Source organism: Staurois parvus, unplaced genomic scaffold, assembly GCF_062004578.1.
Source record: "Staurois parvus isolate SC_StPar_1 unplaced genomic scaffold, SC_StPar_1.0 ptg000011l, whole genome shotgun sequence".
NCBI classification, from domain to species: domain Eukaryota; kingdom Metazoa; phylum Chordata; class Amphibia; order Anura; family Ranidae; genus Staurois; species Staurois parvus.
In genome coordinates this window covers 32,816,784-32,837,974 of record NW_028317807.1, presented here as the reverse complement: position 1 = coordinate 32,837,974, position 21,191 = coordinate 32,816,784, and the positions used below count along the sequence as shown (strand labels likewise).

At 41.9% G+C, this 21,191-nt stretch overlaps 1 protein-coding gene across 1 annotated transcript in view; it reads right to left on the bottom strand.

Annotated features, from left to right (window-relative positions):
* Positions 1-21,191, bottom strand: part of SPAG16 (sperm associated antigen 16) — a 1,274,471-nt gene that overhangs the window by 469,956 nt on the left and 783,324 nt on the right. The window contains exon 13 of the mRNA XM_089672306.1: positions 10,046-10,172. Within this exon, the coding sequence (XP_089528432.1) occupies positions 10,046-10,172 (127 nt within the window). The remainder of the gene's footprint in view (positions 1-10,045; positions 10,173-21,191) is intronic.

The window sequence follows — 21,191 nt, the reverse complement described above, 5'->3', positions numbered from 1 at the left end:
TCTAAACCCAAGACAGTTACCAAGTATGTCACAAAGCAGCATGACATCAGTGAGGGCCTACCTGCTTAATGACTAACTCAACAAAGCTGCTTCCAGTGATAAGAAGAGAGCCAGATATAAGGTATGTATTATGATTATTATTAATAAGGAAAAGTGTATAGGTATGTTTTAGTAATAGTAAATAGATACACAAAATAAAACCGGATACTAACATTTATAGGTAAAGTTGATCCAGGGAATATCCGATTGCCTCTCGGGGGATCAGGAAGGAAATTTTTACCCTGCAGGAGCAAATTGGATCATGCTTTGCTGTTTTTTTTGCCTTCCTCTGGATCAACTGTGGGTATAGGATAACTTTTTTTTTTTTTAATGGTTTACCTGGATGGACATTTTTCTTTTTTCAGCCAGTTTACTATGTAACTATGTAAATAAAAAAAAACAATTTCAATTCATTATATTTTTACACTGTATTTATCTTTCACCATCACCCCAAAGCAGATCCTGCTCCCCTCTCTCCCTGGTATGACTATGTCACCAGTCACCCATTCCCCCAAAACAAGGGTCTCTAAACCATGGCCCAAAAGCCACATTTGACCCATTACAAGATTTTTTTTGGCCCGCAGCAGCTGGCCATGTAAATACTCTGGCTGGTATACACATATATGTAAGTGGGGGACTACTAGCCACACATGAATATAAAAGGGGGGATTCTGTTAGTCACACATGGATCTAAGGGGGAGGGGACTTTGCTGGCCACTTGTGGATTTAAGAGAGGATTCTGCTGACCACAGATGGTACAAGAGGGGATTATGATGGCCATACATAAATGTAAGGGGGGGGAGCTCTGCTAGCCACATATGGATGTAGGGAGAGACTTTGCTGGCCACACATGGATGTAAAAGGGGGGATTCTGTTAGCCGCACATGGATGTAAGGGGGGACTCTGCTGGGCACTCAAGGATGTTAGGCAGGACTCTAATGGCCCCTCATGGATGTAAAGGGTGAGTGTTTATAAAACTTTTTTTTGGTCCCTGAATATCTGTAAAATATACACTCACTGGCCAATTTATTATGTACACCTTGCTAGTACCAAGAAAATACCACATACCAGTACACCAGCACCACCACCCTGAACCGTTGATACAAGGTGCGATGGAACCATGCTTTCATGTTGTTTATGCCAAATTCTGACCCTACCATCTGAATGTCGCAACTGAAATCAAGACTCACCATTCTCCTCTGACCTCGCACATCAACAAGGCATTTTCATCCACACAACTGCTGCTCACTGGATATTTTCTCTTTTTCAGACCATTCTCTGTAAACTCTAGAGATGGTTGTGCGTGAAAATCCCATTAGATCAACAGTTTTTGAAATACTCAGATCAGCCCATCTGGTACCAACAACCATGCTATGTTCAAAATCACTTAAAGTGTTACTAAACCCACAACAGTAAAATCAGTCTATAGATGCAGTAAAGCATGCTTGTTATACTCACTGTGGAACCTAAGGGGTTAATCCTCTGCATTGTTTAAAAATGCTGTTTGATCCTGACTTCTCTGATCCTCTGCTTCTTCTAGTGTGTCCCTCCTGATAATTCATATCATGTGGAGATACTCTGCACATGCTCAGTTTAGTGTGTATTGCTAAATAGGTTTTTCTTTTTCTTGAGAGAGTGCATGTGATCAGCACAGGGCCAATCAGCATTGTCCAGACAGAGGTCAAAGGTTCTGCATCCTCCTAGAGCAAAATGAAAATCCTCCTACAAGCTTTTACTAGTGCTTGGCTGGAAACTGATAGAAGTCAAAAGACTGCTCTAACTGCAGATGAGAAAAAGTATTTAACAGTGTACATTTACCTAAATAATTGCATTTCCATGTAGTGTGTACTATGGGGGACCAGATAGAGTGAATGAAAGGTCCTGGGTTTAGTAACACCTTAAGTCCCTTTTTTCCCCATTCTGATGCTAGGTTTGAACTTCAGCAAGTCGTCTTCATGACTTCTAGTTGCTGCCATGTGATTGGCTGATTAGCAATTTGTGTTACCAAGCAATTGAACAGGTGTACCTAATAAAGTGGCTGGTGAGTGTGTGATGCAGCTCTCTTGCTGAAAGGTTTCAGGAACTCTGCCCTATACAGTATATATGAGCAGTACTCCCTCTCTATTAGTATGTCACTAAAGGAGATTCTACTTTAATGAATAATAATCCCAGAGAGGAAGAAATATGAATAATAATACTCACATGGCCAGTCAGGATTGTGGGGAAGCCTACTCTTCTGAATGGATTTTAACCTCCTTTTCGGAGAGTGTGTGCACACATCATGTACTTGCACAATGCCTTTGATGGTGCCATCCTTGAACCAGTCACAGTGATCAAATGTGTAAACACTGGCTATGTTTACAGTCAGCTCTCCCCTTATTCTCATAATGGCTGCTATTGCTTCTACACTATATATATCAAATAATAATATTAATCAGCTCCATTCTCCATACACGCCCAGTGCCTTTTAATGTCACTGATAAAGCATGCAATAGCCAAAGGTCAGATTTTGTAAATATTTGTATGTATTGTGTAGTATAAATTTATTCATATTATACATCAAAGTGAAAGCCCTGCTTAAAAATATTTACTGATGCTATGTTAGCCTGAAAAGTTTCATCTGCGTACCTCATTTGATCCTGGTGTGGATCAAACATAGTTGCCATTTAAACACATCAGTAACAGCATGCAAAAAAATGAGATCACCTTGGAGTGTTTACTTTGCAAAAAGGGGTCATTTCGGAGATGTTTGTACTGTCCTAGCATTTTTATTTGATATGTCTTATAAAAGAAAGTAAGGGAAACAGTTTTTTCTTTCCAAAATGTTTGGTCTTTTTTTTATTTGTATAGCAAAAATAAAAAACCACATGATTATTAAATACCAACAAAAAAAGCTCTCTGTGTCTGTATAAATGATAAATAATTCATGACCGAGTAGGTTAATGCATGACCGAGTAATTGCCAGTCAAAATATCACAGCGCTGAAAACTGAAGGATGTCCTGGAAAGAAAGAGGGTGAAACATGCTGGTGTTAAGGTGGTTAAGGCCCAAGATTAGCTAAAACTAAAAACAGAAAAAAATCAGCAAAAGAGACATAACTTACATTTAGTATTGTGTGTCCTGATTCTTCTGCTTTTAGAAGAAATCTTCATCTACTCTACTTCCCATGCTGCCATAATCTCCTGTACAGCTAAAGGGCTGTCCAGAGGTCCCTTCAGGAGAACTCGACTATGACCAACCTTTCCTGCCTGATCATTCATTCAGAGAAGCCATACCTCAGCTTCTCTGAATGGCGTATGACCTCTGAATGGGGAATGGGTGGATGAATGATAGCTCTGCCACCTCCATTCACAGATCCTGGAGACCAGCTCTGCCATTCACAAAAAATAACACAGCTTGTGGCACTGTGTGTCGATTTGTGATGGTCTGGATTTTCGAGTTGAACATCGGCCGTTCGTGTGTTCGGTGAACACACAAACGGTAAGGGCATTTGGATGGCTGTTCACCTGCCGTGCACCCCTCAATGCACTGCACTTTCACAGTGCATTGTGTTTGACCAAAGCAATGCACCTGACCGTAGGTCAGGTGCAATGCTTTGGCCAATCACAGCACAACTGGGCTGAGTTAGTGGTGATGTCACTGCTAGCTCCGCCCAATTATTTACATCTGACAAGCAAATGTCAGAATGCAGATGGGTTGGCGGGTGTCAGGGTTTTATTTCGGTGAGTTGGCATTGTCGTGGCAATGCTGGACACCGTGATTGTCGATGGATTACAATGATGGAACCCTTTTTTCAGAGCTCTGAGGAAGGGGGTTCGTCTCCCGAAACGCGTCAGCATATCCCTAATTAGGGCACAGCATTGCATTGACTGCCACTGCGGACTATTTATTCTGCTTTTATTCACCTTTGGTTTGTGAGTATATATCTATTTGATTACACAATAAACATGTGGTGTACCACGGTAATGCACGATGAGAGTGCGCCCTTGTTTGTTTTTTGTTCATTAGTATCCTTATTTCCCGATCTTTGAAGGGCTGCACCTCCTCGTTTGGCATTCTGAATTCCTTCTAGTCTGCATGAGGATTTGAGCGCTGGTTTTGTTTATCTTTTTGTGCATGACTATAAATTAAAAGAATACTATTGTACATTACAGCTGTATTTAGATCCAATTTTCTTGTATAGTATATTAGAATAGGTTACCTAATATGTCAGTAAACTCACATCATAAAAAACTATCAATAAATGCTGTATTACATGCTGTTCATACTCACTCAGTCACTATGGAATTTGTTTGATGTATTCTGCTAAAAAAACTGTTTGATCCTGCTATTCCCCCTTTTGTCCATGTCCCCAATGCAGCTATGGATTTTGCAGAGCAGTGTTGGCAGCTACTGCACATGGTCAGTTTTCAGTGAGTTTCTATGTTGAGCATTTCCTCCCTATCACATCTGAGCAACCCATGTGACTTTAGAGCAGGGGTCTCCAAACTTTGTAAACATAGGGCCAGTTTACTGTTCATAACAAGTCCGGGGGGCCGGACTGTGGCCATTGGGAGTAGAAATTGTCCCGGCATCAGTGGGAGTAAATGCATCTTTGGCATTAGGGGGAGCAATAGCGCCCCTTCATTGGTGTAAGTGGGAGGAATAGTGCACAATTGTTGGTGTCAGTGGGAGGAATAGTGCCCCGTTGTGTCAGTAGGAGGAATAGTGACCCATCATTGCTGTCAATTTGAGGAATAGTGTCCTATTGTTGGTGTCATTGAGGGGAAATATTGTCCCATCTTTGGTGTCGGTGGCAGGAATAGTGCCCCATCATTAGTGTCAGCAGAAGGAATAGTGTCCTATTGTTGGTGTCAGTAGGGGGAAATAGTGCCCCATCAATGGTGCCAATGGGAGGAATAGTGCCCCATCATTGGTATCAGTGGGAGGAATAGTGCCCCATCATTGGTATCAGTGGGAGGAATAGTGCCCCATAGTTGATGTCAATGGGAGAATCAGTGCCTCATTGTTGATGGCAGTAGCAATTATTATGCCTCATATGTGGTGGGAGGAAAGGAATAGTGTCTTGTATCAGTGGGAGGAAAACTGCCCCTAGGGCCAGATAAAGGCAAGTAAAGGGCCACATCTGGCATCCAGGCTGCAGTTTGGAGACCACTGCTATAGAGTCACACTTGTGGGTGTATATACACACTGGTAAATGACAGCCCACTCCCTCCCTCCCTCCTCCTCCATGCCCGCTAACAAGTTAAACACAATGGGGAGGTGGGATATTACATCTTGATTGATGGAGGCATTACCTCTCTGTTATTCTAAGACACAGGCTGGATGGTTGTGACACAGCCTGTGACTGGTGGAAATCCACCTACACCATGTTATTGCCAAAAAATCATAACAATTTGATTTCAAATATATATATTTGTATGACAATTTAAAACAGTTTATTGGTATTATTTATTTATTTGTACTCTGTATCCCAAAGGCTGATTTTGTTTTTTTTTTAAACATGTAATCAGCAGCAGAGGGAGCTCCTTTTGAAACTGTTTCCCTGCAGACAGGCTGAGAAAGAACTGGGTCATATGACAGCTGTATATCGATTTGGATAAAGATACTTTATTTTTTTTTAATTAAAATAATTACAGAGCCATCATCCACAGACAGGAAGAGAAGGGATAATGCAAATTAAACAGTATGTGTTTAGTATAACTCTAAAGTGTATGTCAAGCCCAAAACTTTCATTCTTCAGTTTGTATACAGCAGGGAAAGTTTAAAACCACTTGTCAGGGTTTTACTGCTATCTGTTGGATATATTTCACCTTACTTCCCATCCTGGTATCAATGGTTTCACCAGACAGGAGGTGAAGGAAGATCTGCAACGGGCACACAGTAATACAATTTCTTTATGTTTCCTTATGTTTGTGTCCTTGCTGGAAAGTTCTCCTTACTTTCTGTCTGATAAAAACATTGTTAGCAGGACAGGAAATGAGGGAAAGCTCCCAACAGTGCCCTGGATAGAAGTAAAAAAAACTAACAGCCTAACAGCTATTCTAACCTTTCCAAACTCTCTTTAAAAATACAACAAAAGTTTTTGGCTCGACAGAAACTTTAATAATACACTGTATGCACAATTATTAGGCAAGTTGTATTTTTGATGATTGATTTCATTATTGAACAATTACAGTGCACTGGGTCAATCCAAAATATTAATATACCTGAATATTTAAGAAATTAAAAGTAAGGTTTTGGCTTTCTTAGGAGAATATCTATGTGTGCACAATTATTGGGCAACTATTAGTGTGCAGAATTATTATGCAACTAAATAAAAACGAAACTTTTCCGATATCACTTGTTTATTTTTATCTGTTAAAGTGAGAATAATAAACAAAATTACAATTCACAAAATTTACAAATAAACATTTTTTAAATTTAAAAAAAAAAAAAAAAAATCAGTGACCAATATAGTTATCCTTCTTTTCAATAACAGTCTTAAGCCTTCCAATCATGGAGTCCCTCAATTTCTTGATCTGTTGATGATCAAACTTTTGTGCAGCAGCAAGCACAGTCTCCCAGACACTGATCAGAAGGTGGATGGTTTTCCTTCACCGTAAATCTCCAGTTTAAGAAGTGCCCACAAGTTCTCAATAGGGTTTAGGTCAGGTGAGGAAGGGGGACATGTCATTATTCTTTCATCTTTAAGGCCTTTACTGGCTAGCCACGCAGTGGAGTACTTTGATGCATGCGATGTAGCATTGTCCTGCATAAATATCATGGTCTTTTTGAAAGATAAAGACTGCTTGAAGAAAGTGTCTTCTAAATCTGGCAGTAGGTTTGGGAGTTGATTTTGAGTCCATCTTCAGTCTCAAAAGGACGGACTAGCTCATCTTTTATAATACCAGCCCATACCAGTACCCCATCTCCACTTTGCTGGCATCTGAGTTGAAGTGGAGCTCTGTGCTGTTATTGATCCAGCCACAGGCTCATCCATCTGGCCCATCAAGAGTCACTCTCACCTCATCAGTCCATAAAACCTTTGAAGCATCTGTCTTCAGATATTTCTTGGCCTAGTCTTGAGGTTTCAACTTATGTATCTTGTTCAGTGGTGGTCGGGTTTCAGCCTTCCTTACTTTGGCCATGTCTGAGCACTGAACACTTTGTACTTCTGGGCACCCCAGGTAGGTTGTAGTTCTGGAATATGTCAGCACTGGAGGATAATGGGTTCCTGGTAGCTTCACGTTTGATTCTTCTCAAACTTTGGCAGTTAATTTGCATCTTTTTTTCTCAACAAATTTCTTGCAACCCTGTTGACTATTTGCAACAAAATATTTGATGGCCCTGTGATCAATGTCTTAGCAATTTCAAAAGTGCTGCATCCCTCTGAAAGACTTTTTACAATTGTGACTTTTCAGAGTCCGTTAAATCTCTTTTTTTTTGGCCCATTTTGCCTGAGGAAAAGAAGCTGCCTAATAAATATGCACACCTTAATATAAGGTGTTGATATCCTTAGGCCACATCCTCCCTCATTACACAAATAAAAATCCCCTGTATAAAATCCAATAAGCATTCAAGTTTATACAGCTTGAAATTGGACAATATGCATAAAATAGATGATTTGGTCAAAACACTCACTTGCCCAATAAATGTGCGCAAGTGCCTGAATGACATGATTTTTTTTTATGATCAAGCATGGATACCCTTATTGTGAAGTAAAAAGGATTTATGTTGGAAAAATTTGATCAAATAATAAAGCAGGTGTCATGATGTGATTATGATGTGGGTGAGAATGGTAAACAATTGCACTTAGGATATCATACCTGATTATTCAGATTTCATGCTTTTCTTTCAATAGATTTTCAAAGATATTCAGATTCATGGTTGAAAGCAGGGTTTTCGATCTACAATTGTTTGAGGTGGGTATGTTAGGCAGAGATTAGATGCACTAGCTTCCGTCTGCTGCCCACAAGACTGTTATGATTTTGCAGCCTACACTGGATTAGATCAGTTGACATATGATGACCTTTAAATAAGCTACATTTCTTAACACTGTGGAACAACAAAGCAAAACAAGTATGTGGCTGAAATGTTGGAAATCATCAAAAGTGGTATTTTATCAGTTAACACACTGAATCACTCATACGTCTCTGATCTGCACATCAGTTGATCAAACATCCAAGCTATTTGCACAGAGACAGAAGCTTTAATTTGCAAACACTGATAAATGTATGACTGGTAACCTATTCTATACAGGGCAGGGCTCTGCCTCTTATTCTGCCTTTAATTTTGCTCCTAATTTTCTATTACTAATCTCCTACAACACCAACAATTTCATTATTATTATTATACAGGATTTATACAGTGTCAACAGTCTGCACAGTGCTTTACAACATGAGGGCAGACAGTATGGTTATAATACAATTTAAAACAGGAAGAATCAGAGAGCCCTGCTTGTTAGTGCTTACAATCTAAAATGGAGGGTCAAGTGATACAAAAGGTCATAACTTTGGAAGGTGGGATAGGCTTCTATAAAGAGAAGGGTTTTCAGGGATCACCTAAAAGTGGAAAGCATAGGAGATAGATATATTAGGGTAGGGAGTTCCAGAGAGAGGCTCTAGAGAAGTCCTGGAGGCGAGTATAGGAAGAGGTGACAAGGGAGCTGGAGAGCAGGAGGTCTTGGGAGGAATGAAGAGAACAATTTGGTTGGTATTTTGAGACAAGGTCAGTGATGTAGCAGGGGGTAGACTTGTGGATGGCTTTCTAAGTTGTTTGTATTTTTAATTTTATTATTTGGGTGTGCAGAAGCCAATGGAAAGATTAGCAGAGATGGGCAACAGACACTGAATGGTTGTTAAGGTGTATGAGTCTGGCAGCAACATTCATGATGGACTGAAGGGGGGGGGGTAGCCTATGTAAAGATAATCCAATGAGGAGAGAGTTGCAGTAGTCAAGGCGAGACATAAGAGACCTCAGAGTCCAGGATTACACCTAGCACAATGGCATGCTGGGACAGACTGATAGCTGTGACATCAATCTTAATGGAAATGTCAAAGGAAGGGGCACATGGGGGAGGAAATATTTATGAGTTCAGTTTTGAATAGATTGTGTTTGATGAAATGGTGCAACATCCAGACTGATATGTAATCAGTAAATTATTGATGCGTAAGGAGGCTGGTGGAGTGACCTGAGGGGTAAACAGATAGATTTGGGTGTCATTTGCATAGAAATAGTATTGAAAGCCATGGGAATGCATGTCTCTTTTGCATTAAAAATCCTGCCAGTTCACATATTTTTGTTTGCATAGAACATTCCAATTTAAAGAGATCTATACATCAGACCAAAAGGAGGAAAAACTGAAGAGTAAAAATGGGACAAATGGGTTTGTATTAAAAGAGACAGTCTGGATGAGGGGGCACTGAGGAACTATGCAGAGATAGCAACAGCCATAGATCTCAGTATTCCAGCTCACTGACTATTGACTTACTGAGATACAAACAGCATAATATCAAGTCTTCCTCTGCACCTCCTAACTTTCTTAGATGAGAAAAAGGAACACGTGTCAGTATAGAGTATATAGGCAATAGGCACACCCCACCATACCCCCAGCTACAATGATAATTAAGAATTATTAAAAAATTATTGGATAAACCAAATACCTTTTCTCGCCTCTACTTTTCCTTTATACTCGGTTTTGGAAATTTACAGATGTAATCATTTAGAGGTTTTGGCAGATAAATTGTACAATGTAATATAGAGGTCTATATATTTGCCAGCAGAGAGGAACAACAGAGAAGTGAAGAGGGGCAGAGGGCTTTGGCTCCAAAAGAGGGACAATATCGCCAAGGAAGGGATAGTTGGGAGAAGCCAGACAACTCAGTATTGTAACTCAATGACTATTGGTTGTTACTGAATCACAAACAACACAGTATCAAGTCTTTATCTGCCATTGTGGTCAACAAATTAGACAAATACAAGGAACGATGAGGTATATAATAGTCGAGGTATATAATAGACTTACCATTCTAGCATCCCACAAGGACAAAGTCTTGTCTGCAGAGCTGGTGAGCACAATGTTGGAGTATGGAAGGAACTCAATGCTGTTGACAGAGTCCACATGGCCCCTCATGGTGTACCTACACCGCTCACTGTCATAAGAAAAAGCAATAAGACATTATTTTATGACCAATTGCTAAGCAAAGGCACAGAAAAAAAACTATTCTTACTTATAAATCTGCAAATTCAAGCACTGCATTAATATTTGAAATATTTAGATAAAACAATGAATACTGCATGGCAAAAATATTATTTCCACACTGTTGCTGAAAACCAGTAACTTAGTTTCCAAACTTTGCATATAAAGAAAATGACTCCAATATTTAATATTAAACATAGTACCAACACTTTCCATAATTTCAATAATGTATTCATACAAAGAGGACACAGGGCAAAACATCTGAAAGAACCAAAAAAATAAGCGGTTGAATAAGTGAGATAAAACATACGGGAGGAGTTAACAGACTTAATTTGCATGTCGATATATCAAGTCATTATTATTCCATTGCACGGTACAAGGCAGATTTCAACTAGTTAGGTTGCCCTCTCTCTGGGCTGCTTATCACTCAATCTCCGCAGTAACATATATTGCTGCTTTAAATAACATGTCCCAAATGAATTTCTTGCAGAGCTAGGAGATGTAATTAGAACTCACACCCTTATGTGTCAACAAGGAAAGCAGGCAGGCTACATAAGAAACCAGAACACATAGTGCATATGGCACTCACTTACAGTGATTGACACAAAGGATAGACAAGTGGGCTGCATGGAGACTAGGGTGAGATTAATTAGCTGCCACAACAGGAAGAGCTTGGCTGAGATATTTTGCAATGTGAAAATGGACTAAGGTGATGGACCCTGACAGCCTGTGTGTGAAAGGAGACAATGCAAGAATATTCATACAGTATGAGTACATTTAACCATATAAAAAATGTATAGGACTCAGATAAGTTTGTCTCAAATTATTTATTTGCAGCTCAATTTTGGAATTGCATTTAACGTTAAGCAGAACTTAATTGTTTGAAAAGGTTAAAAGTGATTAACAAAGGGGGAATGATAGATGGAGTGGTCTATACAATGACTCCCCATTTAAATCCAAGTCAACCCAGAGGTCTTGCAATTAGTCCTGGCTGGTGGATTAATAAATAAACAGGACTCTGCACCTTACTTGAAGAGATCAGTGTGGTTCCAGACACTGTGGCCTGTTCTGTTTAAACCCTTACGTGCTGCTGAAGAAGCTGCTTCTGATTTCAGTGTTTGTCTGCAAGCTACAGCAATATCTGCACTGAAGAGTACCCATCAACTCCCTACAGGAAGGAGCCATTTTCCCATTAGTTCATAAACTGGATAAGGCTGATTGTTTTGCATGGTGGGGTTTATCCAGTTAAAGTCCAAAATCCAAAGGTCCAGAATGCTTTTCTTTAATAATACAAAGCAAAGATTCATGGAAACCTGAAACATATCGGCTTCATCCAGTAGCAGCAGAAGTTTAATCTGCTTATGTTTTGCCTTCACAGGCAACTTCATTCCCCCACGTCAACATACAAATTAAATATTTAAATAAAACCTTTTAATACTTATTACATACCCCATTTTATACCCAGTGACATCATCTCTGGTTTTCTGTGCTTCTCTATGCAATGCTGGCAGATTAAGGCTGGTGGGAGGGGCCAGAAGGGTGTCAGAGCACCCTGCTTCACCCTGTCTTTAAGAGCCCTCAGTCCTTATGAAAAAAGCAGTCTGTCTTGGGAGGAGTTATGCAAATACCAAAATGCTTTGAGAGGTAGATGTCAGGAAGATTGGAGATCTCTAAACGGGCTGTGCAAGAAATGCCCACATGTGATGTTCAGCTTCCGTTATTAAAAGAACTGAAATGCAGTGACTGGAATAGGTAAGCCAGGGACAATTAGGCTTGGGGAGAAAGTGCTAGATGATGCTGGATGTCCTCCAGCCAAGATATGAAGCGGGCTCAATCTAGAAGCTCACAGTGTGCAGTGAAATTAGAAAAAAGAAGCTTCAGTACAATACAATTGTGCAAGGCTGGTGTGCAATTTCAAGCTTGGGTAGACAATTCACAGTAGGTAATGTCTTTTACCTGAAAACAATCCATTGTGAATTCACATATCTGTTTGCTCAGTATGCACATTCAAGTGTATCAAAGTGGAATTAAACTCCAATATATATATTTTTAAATGGTCCCCAGGAGGTTTATGCCATAATGTGCTAGTATGCACCACATATTTAGTCATGGGGTATGGTGAACCCTCTGTGTTACTGAAAAGTTTTAGTTAACTGCAGGCAGCAGGAAAATGGCATCCAAGAACAGGCTTAGAAAAAAAGATCAGGGAAGGTGGACAGATAGAAAAAAATCCATGGTAGTCCAAGTTATAACCAAAATCAATCAGATTAGAACAAATGGGGGGAAAAAATCACCTTTAATCAGGCAGAGATAGGAGCTAATACATTTAATTGAAAGGAGAAGTATAGCCAAAGCTATTTTGGCTGTACTTCTAAGAATCACAGAAGTGCAGTTAGTTCTGTCTGAAGCTCGCTGTCGACTGACGTCACTCAGCCGGTCCAGGCGTAGGAAAGATCCCAACTTTAGATTCAGGATCCACCAAAATGCATAGATGGGCAAGCTGGCTCAGCCTCTCATCATGCTGCTGAGAGCCTGAGCCAGCTGCTCCTACTCCCACCACAGCCCAGTGCTCCGATGAGCACTGGAAGGGCAGAACAGAGAGCCAGTGACTGACAGTCACCACTCTCTGCTCACAGCAGAGGGGAGAACTGAGAGATCAATAGTGTTTGATTGCTCAGTTCGTACGATGGAGCAGGCAAGGGGCAGCTTAAGCTGGGATCAGTGCTGCAGTCAAGAAGGTGAGTATTTTATATTTTTAAATACTCATATTCTTCTCCTTTAAGCACTTGTGATTGAGAGAAGGTATGGGCTGCAGCTGGACCTAAGCTTCTGGGTCAAGTAATTGGAAGCAGATGGCAAAGGTTCAAAGCTAATTAGTACAAGAAATTTTAAAGTACAAGCTTTTGAAAATTCTTTTACCCTCTTCTGCATTTTCCAAAAACAATGCTCACTGACACTATTAACATGAAATATTTTATGAGAATGAGAAGTATTAGGGCATTTTCTAGAACAATACTGAATGCCTAACTGATTGGCACATGGTTTGGCCAATCTGAAGCGAAGGGAAGACCACAACACAAAGTCCAACAACTGAGAAGGTGACTACATTGCACTTTAAAGAGATAGCACTGCTGTACAAGGTATGTATGGTGGTGGATAAGGTTTTCTTATAGTACGGCCATCAAAGGTGGAGATTAGAGGGTTAGGATAGATCCTAGAAGCACCTTGTTAAATGTGTTATTGAAAACCAGTCTCTGCCTTCACAAGTATATTTTAACAGATCAGTATAAACCCCCACATACCAGTGTCTTTATATCAGAGGGTAGTTGTGGGGCTACATTTCACCTACTCAGAAAACACATATGATTCTCTTAGGTAAGGTATTTTTTTTAATTCAATAGGTTAAAGTGTTAATTCTCCTCCATAACGAAATTTGCAGTGCAGTCAAGTGGGTCTTAATAGTTTACAACTCATGGTGCAATGTACAGAAATTGAGTTTCCTTTAAATTATACACCTTTATGGCAACTTCTGCAAAGCCTGGCTTAAAAAAAAAAAAATTACAAAAAAATCTTAAATTCTTTAACCTGCACCATTGATGGAAAAGCTATTGGAGCCCCTTGACTGCAGAGCAAATGTTTTCATGAACTAACTCTTTAATTATTAAATATAATATATAACAAACTTTGCTCTAACTGTATTTCCTTTGCTTATTTTGTATATACTATATCTTTTTCATATTATATTAGAACTGATAGCTGATCCTGAATATCACTTGAACTGTATAAACTATTCTGAAAGTGCTATTATATTTGTGACAGGGATTATTATATTAACAAAGGAAGTCTTTCTTTCTTTTATTGTTGACTGGAATAGAGTTACCAGACTGTCAGAAAATGAAATTTAATCATTACAAATGCTAACAGGGTGAGAATATATTTTTATTTATTCAACTGCTTTTCACAATAAGATATTAGGATTTTTTTTTCTTTTTTTGCAATAGAACTACCGTATTTTTTTAAAGTAACATTGTCATAAGGAAAATACAGGGGCTGTCATTGTTGGCCACTTTCTACAAAATAGTTGTTTCTTGGCTTTGTCAATACTGTCACAGACCTAGGACAAGCATGGCATACATATGTGTCAGATAAGTGTGAATAATCCTTATCTATATACTTGTTGAGGACCAGTAATTCAGGAGGTGTTGAAACCAATGCATCAACGTGACAAGCAGGAAACTAGCTTCTTAGGAGATTCTTTCACGGCAGGTTTAGAGTGGTCCTAAAAGAAGTATGGCCAAAGCTTTTTTGGCTATGCTTCTCTTTTGGGCCTCAGGAGTACACTTACTTTTGCTCTCCTGTGACCAAAAATCAGCTGACAGTGGGCTATTGACCACTAGGTAGCGAAAATAGCTTTTGTTTCCTATAAACACACATATATATATTAATATATATGCTCTCCTAGATTGTAAGCTCGAAAGAGCAGGGCCCTCGAACCCCTCGTGTATCACATTGTATTGGTATTGTTCTGTCACATGTTCTGTCCCCCCTTGTAATGTACAGCGCTGAGCGAACTATTGGCGCTTTATAAATACTGTATAATAATAATAATATATATATAAATAAAACAAATGTTATAAAGAATGTCGTTCAAACCATAATTAATGGAGAATCTAACAAGAAGGAAAAAGTAGAACCCCATGCTTACCAAAATGTTATAATAACAAATACAAAAGAAAAGAAGACAGATCATTTTTCCTAAAAGCCTACTAATTTCTACACAGTACAATATTTTAAACCTTGTTAGTGGTAAGGTGCACTTGACAATCAAACATTTAATACAGACTAGATCCTAGAGAGTTCAAACTGTTTATTGTATGTGTGGGCTGAAACATACTTTTGTGATATGGTGCATTGCTTTAATGCCTACAGTTGCAAGAAAAAGTATGTGAACCCCTTGGGATTACGTGGAGTTTAGCATGAATTGGGCATAAAATGTGCTCTGACCGTCATCTAAGTCACAACAATAGAAGAAAACAGTCTTCTGAACATAATACTACACAAACATTAGATGTTGCCATGGTTTAATTGCACATAACATGTAAACATTCACAGTGCAGGGAAGAAAAAGTATGTGAGGCCCTAGCTTAATGACTTCTCCCAGAGCTAATTGGAGCCAGGAGTGAGCCAACCTTGACTCCAATCAGTGTGATGATATTGGATGTGTTGCTGACAGCTGTCCTGCCCTTAAAAAACACACACCTGTTTTGGGTTTACTGGTTTCAAGAAGCACTGTCTGATGTGAACCATGCCTCGCAGAAAAGAGCTCTCAGAAGACCTACGATCAAGAATTGTTGACTTGCATGAAGCTGGAAAGAGTTACAAAAGTATCTCCAAAAGCCTTGATGTTCATGTGTCCATGGTAAGACAGATGGTCTACAAATGGAGAAAGTTTAGCACTGTTGCTACTCTCCCTAGGTGTGGTCGTCCTGTAAAAATGACTGCAAGAGCACAGCGCAGAATGCTGCATGAGGTAAAGAAGAATCCCAGAGTGTCAGCTAAAGACCTACAGAAATCTATGGCACATGCTAACATTTTTGTTGACACATCTACAATAAGGAAAACATTAAACAAGAAAGGAGTACATGGGAGGACACCACGGAGGAAGCCATTGCTGTCCCAAAAGAATATTGAAGCACGTTTGAAGTTTGCAAAAGAGCACCTGGATGTTCCACAGCACTACTGGCAAAATATACTGTGGACAGATGAAACCAAGATTGAGTTGTTTGGGAAGAACACACAACACTATGTGTGGAGAAAAAAAGGCACAGCACACCAACATCAAAACCTCATCCCCACTGTAAAACATGGCGGAGGGAGCATCATGGTTTGGGGCTGCTTTGCTGCCTCAGGGCCTGGACGGATTGTTGTCATTGATGGGAAAATGAATATCAGAGTTTATCAAGACATTTTGCAGAAAAACGTACGACCATCTGTCTGCCAACTGAAGCTCCGCAGAGGATGGGTGATGCAACAGAACAATGACCCAAAGCATACACGTAATTCAACAAAACAATGGCTGCAACAGCACAGAATACGACTTCTGGAGTGGCCCAGTCAGAGTCCTGATCTCAACCGGATTAAAATGCTGTGGCATGACCTTAAGAGAGCAATTCACACCAGACATCCCAAGAATATTGCTACACTGAAACAGTTTTGTGAAGAGGAGTGGTCCAAAATTACTCCAGATCATTGTGCAGGTCTGATCTGCAACTACAGGAAATGTTTGGTTGAGGTTATTTGCTGCCAAAGGAGGGTCAACCAGTTATTAAGTCCAAAGGTTCACATACTTTTTCCTCCCTGCACTGTGAATGTTTACATGTTATGTGCAATTAAACCATGGCAACATCTAATGTTTGTGTAGTATTATGTTCAGCAGACTGTGTTCTTCTATTGTTGTGACTTACATGACGTTCGGAGCACATTTTATGCCCAATTCATGCAAAACTCCACGTAATCCCAAAGGGTTCACATACTTTTTCTTGCAACTGTATATTACTGCAATACACCTTAGTGCACATTATGTGTGTGTGTGGTTTTTTTTTTATGGCAACTAAGGCATTGCAGCTCAGACTATGCCTTACAGTGCACCACAAAGCAAGCTAACACATAATTGTGTGTTGTAATGTGCTGTGTCAGAAAAAATGCTGCATGTCTTTTTTTTTCAATCCGTTCTTGTGTGTTGGCAGCCCAATCAAAGTGAATGTGCGGCCTTAACTCAATGTACATTAACATATTATCATGCATATCTTAATGCAACACACATAAAGAGAAAAGAGTGAGGATCGAAAAACACTCTTGAAAACTGGTGCATTGCAGAAACATGCGCATAAACTTTTGCACTAACACAGCGCATATTAACACACATGCTGTCAATTATTCTGAATGGCACAAAGCTGTGCAACTCCAACACTTATGCATTACAGCACACCTCACACTGCTGTGCGGTGTGTTGAAAGAAAAATGTAGCATGCCCAGTTTTTGGTCTGTTCCTATATGTTGGCAGCCCAATCAAAATAAATGGACTGCCTTACTAGAAAGCAGGTTAACCTCTTTGTGCCGGCGCCTCCTGGTCCTTTAAGAGTTTCAGAAGCCAGGAGGTGGGGCGGGGTTTTAGGGTCATGTGACCACTGTGATTCGCCATCATGGCGGTCACATGACCGGAAAAGTTCTTGATTGAAAGGGGAGATCGGGACCTTTCTGGGAGTCGTGGACATATGTGCTGGGAGCACACACTCTCAGCACATTATTATTATTATTATACAGTATTTATATAGTGCCAAAGGGTTTGCTCAGCACTGTACAGTAGCAAGGGGGACATAACATGACAAGACAGTAACAATACACTACACGAGGGGCTCGAGGGCCCTGCTCTTTCGAGCTTACAATCTAGGAGGGAGGGGAAGGTGGCGCAGGAGGGGATGGTTGTGGGGGATGGAGTGGAGGGTGGAGTGGAGGAGGTTAGTTGTTAGGTGAGGTCGGGTGTTAGGTGAGATTGGGGTAGGCTTCCCTGAAGAGGAGGGTTTTCAGGGTGCGCCTGAAGGTGAGAAGGGTAGTTGACAGTCTGATGGATTGGGGTAGCACATATGCATTTTCTAATTGCACGCAAATATGTGGCCGCTTGGCATCAAGGCCCAGACACAGAGAGGCCGCATATTTGGGTGCAATCAGCGTCAAGGGGTTAATGTGTGACACAACTTGCATTAACAGGCTTGAGTTGCCTCAACAGATAGGTACGGAGATGTGTCAGGTTGCCTTAGCAGAATGCACATTAAAAAGTGACACAACCTGCATTAACACGCATTAACGCAAAGCACAGGATCAGAGACGAGTGAGATTGGATTATCTGAATGCATGTTAACATATGACAGAATGTAGATATGCATTAATGCAACACACAGGAAAGGAGACGTGTGAGGGGGGGGGAAACACACTTTTGCAATCAAAAGCATTGTGTTAGCACATATGTCAATATGGGCATTACCACAATACGTTACAGTGACATTCATTCTGAATGGCACCCCAACACAGAAAGGCAATGCAACTCCAATGTTGCAGTGCACCACAAGGCAAGGTAATGCACTACCATGCTTTGTAGTGTGCTCCATCAAATAAAATGTTACATATCTGTAAAAATGGATAGGTTGTTGTTAGAGATGAGCGAATTATTCAAAAATTTGATTCGGCTGATTCGGCGAATTCGCGGAATAAATTTGATTCGAGTCGAATATATTCGCTGCGAATTTAACTTATAAAAAGGGTGTTTCTAGGCTTCAGAGAGCCTTTATATTAGTGCAGAACACTGTACCTTTAATTTAAATGCCCTTGGAGTCTGCTGGGGAAGAGAAATAATACTGTCAGTCAGTATGACATGCAGATGAGTGCCGTCGATCTTAGAATCACCGCACACTTCACTCATTTGGGCAGTCACGGGGCCAAAACCAGAGTGTGGAGCCACAGTGTGGCGGTGGAGGCAGCAGCAATGGGAGGCCATACAGCACCCTATGAAAAAATGGAACCCACCAGCAGTGTAAGGAGACCTGAAAGCGGCACATGGCAGATTGTGGCGATGGAGACAGCAGCAATGGGAGGCCGTACAGGGACCCATGACACACTCTGGACCTGGCAGCAGCATGAGGAGGCGGTACAGGGGCCCATGACAGATTACGGGCCTGGCAGCAGCATGAGGAGTCAATACGGGGGCCCATGGCAGATTACGGGCCTGGCAGCAGCAATGGGAGGCCATACAGCACCCTATGACAAAATGGAACCCACCAGCAGTGTGAGGAGACCTGAAAGTGGCACATGGCAGAGTGTGGCGATGGAGACAGCAGCAATGGGAGGCCGTACAGGGACCCATGACACACTCTGGACCTGGCAGCAGCATGAGGAGGCGGTACAGGGGCCCATGACAGATTACGGGCCTGGCAGCAGCATGAGGAGTCGGTACAGGGGCCCATGGCAGATTACGGGCCTGGCAGCAGCAATGGGAGGCCGTACAGGGACCCATGACACACTCTGGACCTGGCAGCAGCATGAGGAGGCGGTACAGGGGCCCATGACAGATTACGGGCCTGGCAGCAGCATGAGGAGTCGGTACGGGGGCCCATGGCAGATTACGGGCCTGGCAGCAGCAATGGGAGGCCCGTAATCTGCCAGCACCCTATAACAAAATGGAACCCACCAGCAGTGTGAGGAGACCTGAAAGTGGCACATGGCAGACTGTGGCGATGGAGACAGCAGCAATGGGAGGCCGTACAGGGACCCATGACACACTCTGGACCTGGCAGCAGCAAGAGGAGGCGGTACAGGGGCCCATGGCAGAGTGGCAAAGCGTAAGCAGCTTAAATTGAAGGCCATACAGAGGCCTATGTTAAAAATAATAACATGTTTGGGGCATGATTCATGGCGGATTTAGTCAGTTGTGTCAGGAACTGGTGGTTTGAAATCCAGACTAATCCACGCCTGATTCATTTTCACAAACGTGAGTCTCTCCACACTTTGGGTGGACAGTCGTGTCCTCCACGGAGTTACAATACCTCCTGCCGCACTAAACACGCGCTCCGATGCCACGCTACTGGCCGGGCATGACAGCCTTTCAAGGGCAAATTCAGCTAGTTGGGGCCAAAGGTCAAGTTTCGTTGCCCAGTAGTCAAGGGGATTGTCTACCTCGGTTGGCAGGGTGCTGTCCAAGTAGGCCCAAGCCTGTTGTTTGAGGTCCTGCTCCAGGTCCACCTGATGCTGCTGCTGCTGCGGCTGATTAGTAGTTTCCTCACTGCACTGGTGAAGAAAGCTACTCATCATCGACTGCAGACTGAGGCAGCCGCTGCTAGTGGAGCTGCCACTGCTCCTACCACCCCACCCCTCCCCTGCTGCCATGGCAGCGGAACGCGAGCGCACAGGGCCCACAGTGTCTGAGGATGGACGTTGGCGCAGAAAGGCAGAGACCAACTGACTACATAGGTGGTTTTTATAGTACGTTATTTTGGCCTCCCTCTCAGCAGGTGTGAAAAAGGCCACCATTTTTGAACGGTAGCGAGGGTCCAACAAGGTGGACAGCCAAAAGTCATCCCTCTGTCTGATGGTTATTATTCGGCTGTCGCTACGCAAGCAACCGAGCATGCTATGGGCCATTTGTGCCAAGGAATGCGAGGGACTCCCTGCCTCCATCTCCACAGCATAATGCCACGGTGCGTCTGGGTCCTCTGTCTCCTCCTCCTCCTCTACCAGATGCTCCTGCTCCCCCACTCCTGTCCGCTGAGTGGAAAAACCACCCATTTCACTCAATAATTCCTGAGCACCAATGTCCTCCTCTACCTCCTCCTCTTCTTCCTGTCCTGCCCCCACAGGGGTCATGTGGCGTTGAGATCTGTGCGCCACGTCTACCGCACCCTGACCAGCCATTGTTAACAGCATTTGTTCCAGGACGTGCAACAGAGGAATGACGTCGTTCATCCCATAGTCCTGCCGACTCACGAATAGCGTGGCCTCCTCAAAGGGCCTGAGCAAGCGGCAGGTGTCACGCATGAGCTGCCAATGGCTGACATCTAAGTTACACAGGGGAGTACCTTTATCCGCTTGTAACATCAGGAAATCGGTGATGGCCTTTCGCTGTTCGTAAAGGCGGTCTAACATATGTAGGGTTGAATTCCACCTTGTTGCAACGTCGCAGATCAGGCGATGCTGTGGAATTCCGTTCTGCCGCTGCAGCTCAAGGAGGGTGTGCTTTGCGGTGTAGGAATGGCTGAAATGCATGCAAAGTTTACGTGACATTTTAAGGATGTCTTGCAGTGGGATGGTGGATTTTAGGAAACGCTTGACAACCAGATTGAACACGTGAGCCATGCATGGCGCATGGCACAACCTTCCTTGACGCAGAGCAGACACCATGTTCTTTCCGTTGTCGGCCAACATG